This window comes from Penaeus monodon, chromosome 8 (assembly GCF_015228065.2).
Source record: "Penaeus monodon isolate SGIC_2016 chromosome 8, NSTDA_Pmon_1, whole genome shotgun sequence".
NCBI lineage: Eukaryota > Metazoa > Arthropoda > Malacostraca > Decapoda > Penaeidae > Penaeus > Penaeus monodon.
Genome location: NC_051393.1, coordinates 12,807,298 through 12,820,526, shown reverse-complemented (window position 1 = coordinate 12,820,526; position 13,229 = coordinate 12,807,298). Strand labels below are relative to the sequence as shown.

The 13,229-nt window shown below is 36.6% G+C and overlaps 1 protein-coding gene and 1 pseudogene across 1 annotated transcript in view; both read right to left on the bottom strand.

Moving 5' to 3' along the window:
• Positions 1 to 931: 931 nt before the first annotated feature.
• LOC119575876 lies at positions 932 to 8,328 on the bottom strand (annotated as a pseudogene).
• Positions 8,329 to 9,560: 1,232 nt separating this feature from the next.
• LOC119575875 (uncharacterized protein C9E9.15-like) overlaps positions 9,561 to 13,229 on the bottom strand; it is a 6,674-nt gene continuing 3,005 nt past the window's right edge. Inside the window, exons 2-6 of the mRNA XM_037923413.1 lie at positions 12,652 to 12,785; positions 11,950 to 12,043; positions 11,349 to 11,472; positions 10,791 to 11,015; positions 9,561 to 10,236 (exon numbers count right to left, since the gene is read on the bottom strand). Coding sequence (XP_037779341.1) covers positions 10,033 to 10,236; positions 10,791 to 11,015; positions 11,349 to 11,472; positions 11,950 to 12,043; positions 12,652 to 12,785 — 781 coding nt within the window. The 3' untranslated portion in view covers positions 9,561 to 10,032. The remainder of the gene's footprint in view (positions 10,237 to 10,790; positions 11,016 to 11,348; positions 11,473 to 11,949; positions 12,044 to 12,651; positions 12,786 to 13,229) is intronic.

Sequence of the window (13,229 nt, the reverse complement as noted above, 5' to 3'; positions counted from 1 at the left end):
CAAGAAAGCCGGTTTTTCCAAAAAAACCCCTGGGTTTTTCTTCAAGCAGCATTTTACCATTCCCAATTCATATACACATATTTAAAATCCCACATATTTTGGAATAAAAAAAAAATTCCCAGAACGATTAGTCAAAAAAAAAAAAAAAAATCTTTTCCCTCTATAAATTCCATTTTGGAATTTTTCAATTTTTCATGTTTTAATAATTAATAATGTCTGCTATATCACAGAAAAAAAAACTTTTTTTTATTTTATAACATAATAATTTTATATCTCTATGTTTCCTTTTTCCCTTTCAATTCCCTAATTTTCAGAAATAAGAAAAATTGAAAAAAATGCAGCCTTTTCATGACCTGAAAAAAAAAGAAAAAGAAAAAAAGGGAAAGGAAAAATAAAGAATCACATTTCATTTCGCTCAAAATTTTTCCCCGAGGCTAAATATTATCATCATCATTTTATTACATTATCATCATTAAAATTATTTTTTTTTTGAGATTTTTTTGTTTCGAAAAAAAAATCAAAAAAAAATTTAATCAATACATGTTTTTTTGGGATAAATGTGGGGTCTTCCCGAAACATGAAAAAAACTGTAAGAAACAAATTTAATGGAAACCCCGGGCCCTGAAAACCCAAAAATGTATTTTAAATTCATGCGGTTTTTTAAATGCAATTCATGTATGTCTAGAATAATATCACCCTTATAATTAACTATAAAATTTTCCCAAAGATATCCATCAGATCACACTTTATTTGCTGTTTTTTCCCATGCTCAGCGAGTATTAGCTGGTTTTTTTTTATTTTGGGGCCAACGGCGGTTGGACAATGGGTTTTTTTTAAAACACTCGTAAGCAAGAGTGGTGGGAGTTGTGCCACAGGAAGGGGACACAAAAATGTGACCATCGGTATCTTTAGGGTATTGCACTCCCGATTTCTATGCTAGATGTGCTGTCCATTTTAATTTTGTCAGAATTGGGTGAAAGCGCCATACATCCTTTAAGAATCCCCTGTTGGAATTGAGTGCTGCATTTTGTTTCTTGTTTTTGAACAATTTCACAACTTTTAATAACTTTTCATATGTAATGTTTTGAAGACAGCTGTCACTGATTTTTCTGTACCTCAAGTACTGCCTCTCCAATTGTCCTTTTCAAGATTGCACATCGATGACAGACATATATTTCCTTCACTGTAGTCCAAAGCTCACATAGCCTACAATTTTCATCTTGACAACAGGCATGTATGTCTAGCAGAATGTCATTTTCATTATCACTGACGCTATCAATATCCGTTTCACTTTCTGATTTTAGGTCTTCCCGTTGCCCCACCCATCATACCTCCATGTTGGCAAATCCTTCATAAAAACCATTTGGTATAACAGGATGTAGCCACAAGTCTGGTGTGGCTAATCGCTCTATGAGGAGCTCCATCCCTCCTCCAGACCTAAATCCTGAGATGGCCTTGGGCGAGACAGTGATGCCAGGGACGGAAAAGAACGTCAACCAAATAGGAATCCATTGAGAATATTGACCACCAATTGGAATCCATATCAGCTGGTTCACTTTCCCTTCTTGAGATGACCCTCCTCAAGATGACGATGATGCCAAAATTGTGCACTGACATCCAAAATATGATGGGATGCCTTGCGATCATAAGCCAATGGTATCTTAGCTGAGCAAAAAGCCAAGTAGAGTTTAAATAGAAGATCAACCATAACCCAGATTCAAGAAAAATATTAGCTAATGGAAACTTGAGAATTGCAGTAAAAGCAAGCCAAACAACAAAAACAAATATGTTGTATACAAGCATTTGTATCAGAGTGCGAAAAGGCATGTTTCCATGCTCTCACCCGGACATCAAACACATTAAATATATCAGCAACTGCTAAGGCATTGGCCAGCACAAGTGATACTAAAAAGACATCATTCATTTGAGGCTGTAGAGTACACATGTAGGAATCAAGGGCAGTGTTTGTGAGCGACTCTCCCTTCTGCTTGCCATAAGAAGTTACTCCTGCTGTGACAACAGCTATATTTGGTATTCCAGTCAGACCTGTCCTTTTAAGCAACTGGGAAACCTGGAAAATATGAGAGAATCAAATAATAATTACTGTAGGTAAGTAAATAAATAAAGAGAGGAGAGACGGTGAAGGTGTAGAGACCTGACAGATGTCATATCAGCTTAACCAATCAAAATAAGGTATTACAGTTTTTCATACTCTCCATCTTCATTGGCTAAACAAAGCAAAATGTAAAATGGGTTCTGCTATAAAAGTTTCATGGAAAAGGAGAGATATTCTACTATATGAACACAAATTCCATATTTCTATTCTTCCAGTATAGATCTTTGCCAAAATCTAATTTCCTACACCCAAGAAAATGATAGATGCACAAAGAAGAAAAGAAAGAAAAACACTTACTTGTTCCTTTTCTTCATACTGACAGTGAAAGATGCAAGCTTAATTCGAGTTGACAGTCGGAGACCAAGAGTTGCTATCAATAATGGTGGGTTCAACAACTCAGAGATATAAACCACACGTGGAATCTGTCAATAAAATAAACAATCTTTAGACCCCAATCTTTTGAAACAGAGCAAACATTAATAGCTAAAATGGAAAAAGAGGTTGGAGAAAGTAGTAATTCCATTTTTTACATGTATTGATAAAAATCAACAAAAAGTAATAGGCCTTATTATCTCACATATCAAGTGGAGAAGGGAAGACTGGTAAAAAGAGAAAGCAAAGTATTAGTTTCTACTTTTTTTTTCTACACTGGTCAAAACTTGTTTATCTTCTGTCATAACAGTAATAATTTAGATGAAACAAGTTTATAAAGGCCTTGTGTCTAAGGTAGTGAATACAAAAGTCAATACTTATATTTACTCTCAAAGCTTTTAAATATACTTAATGAACAAAAGGCAAAATGCTAGCCGGGCCTACTTTACCAAAAATAAGGGTTTCAATACTAGTCACAGTGAAGGGGTAAAGCGCATGATAAACCTCAAACTTTTCTGCATTACCTTTTCTTTACTGACAGCTGTGGTATTTAACAAAATTTCTTCAAGCTGTGTCAAGCAAATTAACAACTTGAATTCTTGACGTATTTGGCTATGAAGCCATGAAAGAACTGAAGCAGCAGTGAGATGTGTTGTTGATGCTAAAACAATGTGCTCTCTTCCTGCTGTCTGGCCATTGATCCAACTACTCTGCATTTTTCCCCTGTTTCCTTGGTGGTAGCACCAGTACCAGTTGTGGGTAAACTATATATGTGGATAATTCTATTTCTGTTACAGGATGTGGATAATTCTATTTCGGTTACCAGTGGACACGTGGCTTTTTTCCCACGTGGATCAAATGTCCCAAATAAAAACCACCGCTCAGCGAGGGCGGAGGTCAATTTTATATCTGACCACGTTTGACCGGGAGTACGTAGCCAGCTACTAGCGCGCTAAGGTCAGCTCGCCCTTGCCTCCCTCCGGTCGGGCTCCCCCGACACCGTGTCCTCCACGCGGCGCTTTTGACCCTTTGGGACAAGTCGTAGCGCGTCGTAGCGTGGTTCACCCCTTTACGTGTGTTTGCGTCCTGTCAGCCACTGTACTAGAGTACGCATAGCCTTTTACAATCTGGTGGCAGGGTGGCGCTGCGTCCTTCCGGCTCGCAGCATGAACGCAAATCTCCGAAAAATCCGCTCGACCGCTTAAAGGGGACATGGCTAAAAAAAAAAAAAAAAAACCACGTAAGTACACGTTTGGGCCCTTTCTATTCTTTTCCCTTCCTTCTCCCATACATGTGTTAAGCCGTTGTTTTTGTTGGGTTAAAAGGTGCTAATGACAGCAAAGGCACGTTCTCAACTATTCTTACCTCAGATCACATTTCCGTGCGATCGAGTATGTGATCAATAAACAGAATACGTCGTTAGTAAAGTATTAATTGTTTTCTCTCGTTTTTAGAGATTTATATTGTTTCATCTGCAACGAATTTAACGCATTCGTGATTTTATCTTATCACGAATACCATTTAATTTTATCTCGTTCCTAACCCTCGCGGTGGGTCGCGGTGGGTGGCGGCGTGGGTAGGGTCAGATGACCACTTGGTTCCCTCTAATTTGGAAGCAAACATATCATTGTTACATTGCTTTTTGGTGACACGTTCTATCGGCGCTAGAGCGAAGCAGGTAACAAAATTGTATTATTTGGATATAGCGTAGGATCTTCCCCCTTATCATAGTGAAAAGGATTGCCCGATATTACCCGGGGTTGCGTAAACGCCTAATAGATCTGCGCTCCGTCGTTCGAAAGTAGGTGCAATAAAGTTATTCGTTCGGCACCTTTTGAGTCAGTGTGACCCGCGGTTATGTCCGTTAATTAATGTAGGACTAGGGTTTAAGCTAGAATCATTATTCGCCTATTAATCACCCCCTTCTCACCCTCCTCAAGTCGCTTGCATGTTTTGGGTCCCCCCCAAGCGTTGTGTGATTTGTGAAAATTATATATCCTTCGGGAATTTTGCGAGCGCCCATTACAGATACGCAGAAGAGAGCAGGATATTATATTCCTGGCTCGAGTCGCTTCAGTCATATACGGCATTTGGGTATAGGATCCCCCGTTATTGAGTTTTATTGAAGTTGATGTGCAAAGCTAAAACATGTACCTCGGCAGTTCAGATTTCTGACCCCGAGAAGTTTTGCTTGATAAAAATTGGCGAATATTTTTCATGTCACCATTCATTCATGCGTACATTCTGTCGCATATCTTATATGTTGAATTCAATGTGGTAGTGAAATAATCTTAAATAGCTAGCATGTAATTAACTTCAGTTTATGATAGTGAACGCTAATATTCGTGTTTTGATTCATTCTCTGTGTGAGGTCACTCTCGCTTCCCTCTCTTTAAAACGATAGTGTCACTACACACGCATATACACACACATTCAGCTCACTCACACCACAGGAAAAAAGACACTGACCCTTTTCATTGTTTTAGTGCCGGCCGTAAAGATTTATCTCTTTAGCCCGCAATTTGTCTGTTGTGACGAGTGGTTCATACATAAAGTACAAGTTACATCTATTTCTTATCTTTTGTGACGACTATGGTTCAAATAGATCTTCGCGGATCGCCGATGTCGTTTCCTTATCTACTCTCCATATCTATCAGAGAGGTTGGTAGTTCAAATAGGTCTATGCGGACCGCTACTGACATCTCCCCCTTCTATTTTCTTCTTTACCTTTGTGAAAATAAAAACAAAATGAAAAAAAGACGAAATTTAAATTAAAAAAACCCAAAATAAAAACCGTAAATTGTTTGAATAACTGGCTAGTGGTAATTACCACCCCATCTTCTCTGTTGCCTTTTTTTTCTCTTACTCTGGCCCTTACGTGTATGATCTGGCTCCCGACTTTATGTTGCAGTTTGGACCCACACGGCACCGAAGGAGGACCCCTTAGGATGCTGTGAGAAGGACGTCATCGAAGATCGCCATAGGCCCACAGACCAGGATTTTCGTCAGAAAATGGTTAAGCCGTCCAGTGTAGTGGACGGGCGTTGCCTGCCAGACTCCCCGTAGATCCAGCGAACCAGCACTTTTTCCGGTACAGTCCCCAGAATGCTGGCCTGGCGGACGCCTGCAGAATCCCGGGCAACTCCAGGAGCTCGTAACGCAGATATCAGCCGCCCCGAGATGCCGCCCTGCCCCGACGCCGTAGATCCGGATGAAGATTACGAGGACGTGTGGACGCGAGAAGGACCTGGACGAGATCTGGGGAGACGTTGTGGACGAGGACGCCACCGAGTTAGGCTGGGCAGGATAAAGAGGAGGTCAGGACGAATCTGAAGTCAAAGGGGGACCTGTGCGAGACTTTCGAGGACGTTGGAACATCGAGAACGAGCAGATTACACCAGGGGCCAGGAGGATGAGGACAACATGGCGAGCAGCGACGAAGTTTAACCAGGACAACGCACGAGAACGAGACGACCAGCCAAGTTTGGTCCCCCCTTGAAGGCGCTCGAGGGCGAGGCGCGAGTAGGTGGCCGAGCAATATAATATGTGGTAATTCTATTTTTGTTACAGGATGTGGATAATTCTATTTCGGTTACCAGTGGACCCCGTGGCTGTTTTCCACGGGATCCAAATGTCCCAAATAAGAAAACCCCCGCTCAGCGAGGGCGGAGGTCACATTTTTATATCGACCTCGTTTGACCGGGAGTTCGTGCTAAGCTACCAACCCCACTAAGGGTCAGCTCCCCCCCTCTCTCCGGGCAGCTGACCGTGACCTCCACGCGGCCCGATTATAACTATACATGTTTGTGTGTTTTATTTTGCGTGGTATCAATTCCCGAAATAAAGAGTCAAGCCGTTAAAAAAGTATAACTACCCTCTGTTCACCATTGTACTAAGGATGATAGCCTTTTACAGTGACTCCAGCCTTGCCGTGCACAGAATCTAAAAGAAAGAGCAATAATAGTTCATATAATATACAAAGTTTCACATACTATTTTGTCAGTACAAATTTTGTGGGTCATCTTGTATACTTTAAACTGCTTACAGGTTGTTGTTTGCATCTACCCTATCACCTGTCTTTCAAAATTGATTTGTATTGCTTCAGACACATATAAAGTTTTCATAACATTACTGATGAAAACTTCTTATGTTACAGTTGTTTAAAAGCTAAATAACAGCAAGTAACTATAGAAAAAAAAAACTGAAAAAAGCAATGTATCATAAGTGAAAATGATCATACTTTCTCCTGAATATATTAACTGTATAAATCTAAACATAACAAAACAGCAATATTCATACTCACCTACGATCAAACTGGCAGCTGATGACGGCACTGCTGATCTGGAGAGCCTGCAGCTTGGGTGCCAGGATACGCCAAGAACGGTCATCCAGAAGAGGGTGGCCTGTGTACTGACCCTCTCCAGGAACTACCTCAACAAGCCATAAAGACTCATTCTCTTCATAAACCTACAACAAGAAAAGAGATGAGTGAACAAATAAGAGAATATCTGAGTGTGTGAGTGTGAGTGTGTGTGTGTGTGTGTGTGTGTGTGTGTGTGAAATTTTAGAAATGCCAAAAAACAACTTTTGAGTAGAATTATACTAACTTGTTCATGATAGTCATCTTTCCCTGATAACTCTATTGGAGCCTGTTTCTTAGTATCCTCTTTTTTCTCTAAAAGTTCTCCATACTGGACCGGGCCTGTTAAGGAAAACAACAACATAAAAACACTTTTCACTTTATGATAAATACTTGCTATATCCAAACACTACTTTCTCATGGAATTTACCTATTAAGAAAACCCATTTGAGACATGCATTAAAAACACTAAGACCTGTAACCCCTAAAATCTAGTTATAATAATAATGGGAAGAAAAGAAAAGAAAAGAAAAAAGAAGAAAAGAAAGAAAGAAAGAAAAAAATTCAACCCCCCCCAAAAAAAAAGAAAAGTATGCCTCAGTTTCTAATGTGTGATTATTTCTTTCTTTTATAAATATATCACACATCAGACTTCGAACTGCATTGCAATCATCAATCAGAACCCTGAGTTGTGCAAAATGAATGCCAGAGCTGCACATTCTTCACGATGATACCTATTTTGAGTATCATTTGCACAATTACATAAATTTTAAATGATTTTTTTTTTTACATTTGAAAAATGTGTTCAACTTGATGATGATGGTGGATTTCTGGAGAAAAGAATTGCTATAGATTGAGAAGGAAAATTCGTACCTGACTGTTGCAGAAGGTTTACAATTTCTGATTTCTCTAAGAGTGCTGTGTGCTGGATGCCTCGAATTTCAAGCAGACTGCGTAACTGTGATACTGATAAATTTCTTAGTGGATTTACAATCTGCAAAACATATACTGTCTTATAATAAAAGAAATTATCATTACCAAGCACAAACACACACACACACACACACACACACACACACACACACACACACACACACACACACACACACACAAAAATTCTGCATACTATTATCGAGTACAATTATAAAGGTAGAGCTATATTGTACATTTTCTTTACTGACATTCAATGACTAATTAATATAACCTTTAACAATACATACTTCCTGCTGAAGAGTAAACATAAATACCTAAGGAAAATCACTTTTCTTCTGAACTGAGAAAGTTAAACGCATCTGAATTACCTGGTATGATGTGTATCCAGCATCCCACCAAAACACCATTTCCACCATCCATGTCACAACGACAACTATCGCCAAATAGAGAAGTGCAAGAGCTGGCCGCTGCCACATTTCTTTTTTTTTTTTTTTTTACTGTATCTGAAAATACAAAGCATGAATCAATCACAACTTTCAATTTTACTGTACATAAGGCTGGTATGTGGTATGTGTGATTAAGTAAGTAAGAAAAGAGATGAAATAAGTGTATAATGATAAAAAAAAAAAAAAAAAGTGCTATGAGTGTGTGTGTATGTGACTGCATCTATATAAATACATACAGGAATTCCCTAGAAACTATAAGGGTTACACTTGTTAAACCTTATTGTTCATGATTGCTACAGCTTAAAAAACATATGGATTCAAGAAGTAGTCCAGATTTTCCAGTGATGATTCAGAAATAACCTAAATGCATTAATCACCTAACACAAGACTGATAACACAAATTATAAAATCACTTGTACAAGAGAAATAACAGCATAAATAAAAATTATAGTATGTAATAATCATAAATGAGAGGGAGAGGGAGAGGGAAAGGGAGAGGGAGGGAGAGAGAAAGGGAGAGAGGGAGAAGGGAGAGGGAGGGAGAGAGGGGGAGGGAGGGGAGAGAGAGAGAGAGAGAGAGAGAAAGAGAGAAAGAGAGAAAGAGAGAGAGAGAAAGAGAGAGAGAGAAAGAGAGAGAGAGAAAGAGAGAGAGAGAAAGAGAGAGAGAGAGAGAGAGAGAGAGAGTTGATATATCTATCTGAAGTGTACTGTATTGCTACTCACCACAAAAGTAGTTTATGCAATTTTTGAAAATTGTATGGATGCCGATGTTACTGTGTGCTTTTCTCAATAGAATGCAATGCAAACATAACATATATGAGATCCTTATATATCTATTTTAGTTTATAATAAGTTGGCTTGCTGATAAAAAGATACTGTTATATTATAATTATCACTAATGAGTACAGCTTCTGTTTTTCTGTTTTGATTTCATTGGAAGAATGCTCTTTATTAACCTTTAAAAACAATGACTGTCTTTGGGGTATGCTTAAGATATGTAAGAAAAAAAATTACATTTTTTTTCAGTGTTACTTAATTCTTTTTGCATTGTGTCCTTTTGTGACTGCATAACCTCAGGTTACAAATATTCATCCTCTTGTGAAGTTGGATTTTTCTTTCTGCAAATTATTATTCACTAAATGCTCTCAGCAACCAGGTTATCAAAAGTAATTTAAAATAAATAGAAAAATAAGAACACATATTTTGTATTATATTTAATTTATGTAAAGCAAACTAGATTTGTTTAATATGCAGTGAAATCTACAAACTATAGCAGTTTACAGACAGATAAGTATAGAGGTAGATAATTATCATTATTCAATAAAAATATATATCTTTAGAAATATTTATTCAGCTTTCATCTCCTACATGTACACATATATCAACCTTCAGTAATAATTACATACCTGGGGGAAATCATACACAGATATGACTTGCTGTTTTTCAGAGGTTTGAATCATCTTATTATCTGTATCATTATCATTATTATTACTATTATTATCATAATAAACAGATGAGCATTAGTTACATAGGGGGAATATTAAATTCTTTGTATAGTAATCCAGTATAAGAGTAATTTTCACAACCAAAAACATGTACAGTATTAATTTTGCTATAACAACACAAGAGAAATTAGTTCACCCTTTACACTATCATTTGTACATAAAAATGTTAGGAAAAATAATAAGATAACATCAAAGCCTGAACTTTCATTTTCATAAAAAAAAAAAAAAAATCTATCACTTCCTCTAAACAATAAATTATCTCTCATAACTTATGGATAATCAATTGTCAACTCAGCATTTTCAAACAGCCTGAATATAATCAATCTCCAGTGAGCTTGTTCCTCTCTGTTTAAAGTCGCTATAAACGCCACCAGGAATCTGAATGGTAGTTCTCGTTATATCCGATGTGTCAAGAGGTTCTGCGTCAGGAACAAGAGCCCCACGGTAGTATGGCTTAAACTCACTAAACGGCAGAGAGATAATGGTCCACTTGTTCTCTGGAGCCTGAAAGATATTTTTGTATTACAAAAAAATTCTGTCTTTTTACTTTCATGTTATTTTGTGTTAGGTTACCCAATGTTACCTGGGAAATGAATGTGCTCATTTTAGAATTATTTTGTGAAATGTCTATGCACACAGCTCTGCAAGTGCTTAGCCACAAAGGAGTCAATAGTAGACCATGTGACCTTACCTGATTTTACCTTTCCTTGAATTTTTTTTTAACTAATGCTATTGATATCAATGGTGTTGTTTTTATTATAGATATCGTAATTACTATAATGTTATAGACAATAGTAGCAACAATACAAGATAACATAAAATATTTTCAAAAATTAATGAAAAGGGTAAACAGATGAGACAAGTACTAATCATAATTGGCTTACTGGTGACTTAGTACAAGTGGAGCCATCTATGTGTAAAAAACAATTAACAAATAAACTGGGCATGGCATGTATGTACATGCCATGCTGTCGCTTTTGGTAACAAAACATAGTACATACAGATTACGATATGCTTAATTTTACAACTTCAGTTTAACAAAACAAAATCCAACTTACTGTGAAGAAAATTTCATAAGAAGGGTATACACTGGGTTCTTGTCCTTTATGTTGGAAGTTCACTTTGTAGATGTAGTTATCTCCTTGACCACGAACTTTCATTTCAAGAGCTGAATGATTGCTTAAATTCCACCCATCATTTGTGTAAGTCCCTGCAAAGCCAGCTCCATTCGGCTGAGGATTGAGCATGGAGAAAAACACAGCTCGCTGAAATAACTTTGATTTCTGCAAAGATACCAGTTTGCATGATGTTAATAATATAGCATAGATAAAGCCTAATTTAAGCTAGTGCAAGTGATAATGTCTTTTATGTCCATGTTCTAATTGAGTGACATACCTGTTCTTGAATCTAACTGAGTGACATACCTGTTCTTGAGAACATAAAACTCTTGCATAGAAACTATTGCAGTATTACTTTAAGTTAAGCCTATTATGGCAAAGATGGATGCATTTATATCTATATAAGTGGATTTGAAGTTTTGCAATTCAGTAACTATTGGTCCAGCAAATGTGTGTAATTATTTGAAAGATACAAAACAATAAAGAAAATAACTTTACCTGCAAAGTAAAAACAGCTTTTGACATTCCTGGTTCCCTGACAGTGTCTGAAGATTCTTTCCAGTTGTCCAAAGATTGCATGGTACGGAAATCATACATCATCTTTGGACCATCTGCAGTAACACTGAAAGTTCAAAAGTTATCAGTGACTTGCCATAACATAAAAATAAATAAATAAATAAATAAAATTCAATCAATCATATAAATATATACATAGAAAATATATATATTCAAGGCAAGCTTTCAACCAATACTTATAGATGTGACTATCAATAGGTTTTACGTGCTTAGTCCTCATGAGTACTGCCTTAGCTCTGAGACCCTACGGGTTCCCAGTTACATGGATTACCACTGCATTATGGCAGCCCTATATAATAATAATAATAGGCAATCTGTATAATCTGGCATTTAATATAGAACCTGTTACTGTATGTTTTAAAATTATGCAAAATGTTAAGAACACACTTGCCCCCTTTTCCAACCATGTTATGTCATGTTTTCAGCAAGTTATTGAAACAGTAGATACCTATTTATAATTCATATTGAAAACATCTCACTAATAAGGAATAAATCTCATTCACTTTCAGTTGCCTGGACTCACGTATATGAAGAAATGTGGTAGGCCATGCTAAGGCCAAAAGATGCCCCTAGCAGGAATCCAGTCATCTTCATCATTGCGCAGGAAGTCATTGCAACTGAAAATATTATACAAGATATAGATAATATTGAATGGAGAAACTGAAAAAAAAAAAAAAATCCTACCTAATCATGAACCCTGATTATTGCTAAATCCAAAAAACATTAAGTACAAAGAGCATACTACTAAGTTTAATTTGCCTGTAAAGAAGTTTATCAAAATGTAAAACTTGAATTGTGCAAGTATTAATATACACTTCAAAACATATACAAGTCCTTATTAGATAAACTTTACTATGAAATAAATGAAAGAAAAAGAACAAATCCAAAATTATAAGAACAACTTTACTATCTATTGCGTTGTTACAATATTAAGCAAATCTAGTTTCAGATAAACATCATTTCCTTTATGAAAAGCAAGAAATTCTAAAGGTTTCTGAAGAACACACCTCAAAACAACTCAATACACATTATTTCCCTGCCCCCAAAAAACAGAACACTCAAAATATAACAAACAAATAACATTCAAGTCACTGAAAAAACTAACACTCAAAAAGAAACATTCAAATCACTATCTATCCCATCATTACCATCAAAAAAATCATTGAAACGCACATCAACCACATCCATAACACATACCCCAAGTTTCCCACATACAACAACATACCCACTGAATCCACGCTTACGTCTCGCTTACCACTCTTTCCACACACTTTCTTACACCTTCTTACACTACAGCGAACCAGTAAGTGTTTGATGGTTATATGAACCTTCCTCACCTCACATGCCCTTAGGTCAGTCCTTTAAATATATCTTCAGTTATACAATCAGTTATACAATCGCTTCCTGGATACAGTGATACAGCATTTCCACACGGCAGATGTTGCATTTCCTTAGACCGAGGACACGGTGTTATATAACAGTGTTGCATCAGTGTTATTTAACTTTCTTTAGAAGTGGTAGCTAATTCACACAAATGTACTAATCATATGTAATCGATAATGTGGTGAAATTATTTGTTATGTTATATTCTTCCTCTCCTTTTTCATCGTATAAAACTACAGATGTGCGTCAGTAATGGTGATGACAAGAATAATAATAAGAATGGGATAAGAATAAGAATGATGATTGCAATAATAAAAATGATGTCAATGAAAATAATAATAATAACAATAACAATAACAATAACAACAATAGAACTTACAACACAACAACTACAACAATAGTAATAATAATAATAATAAT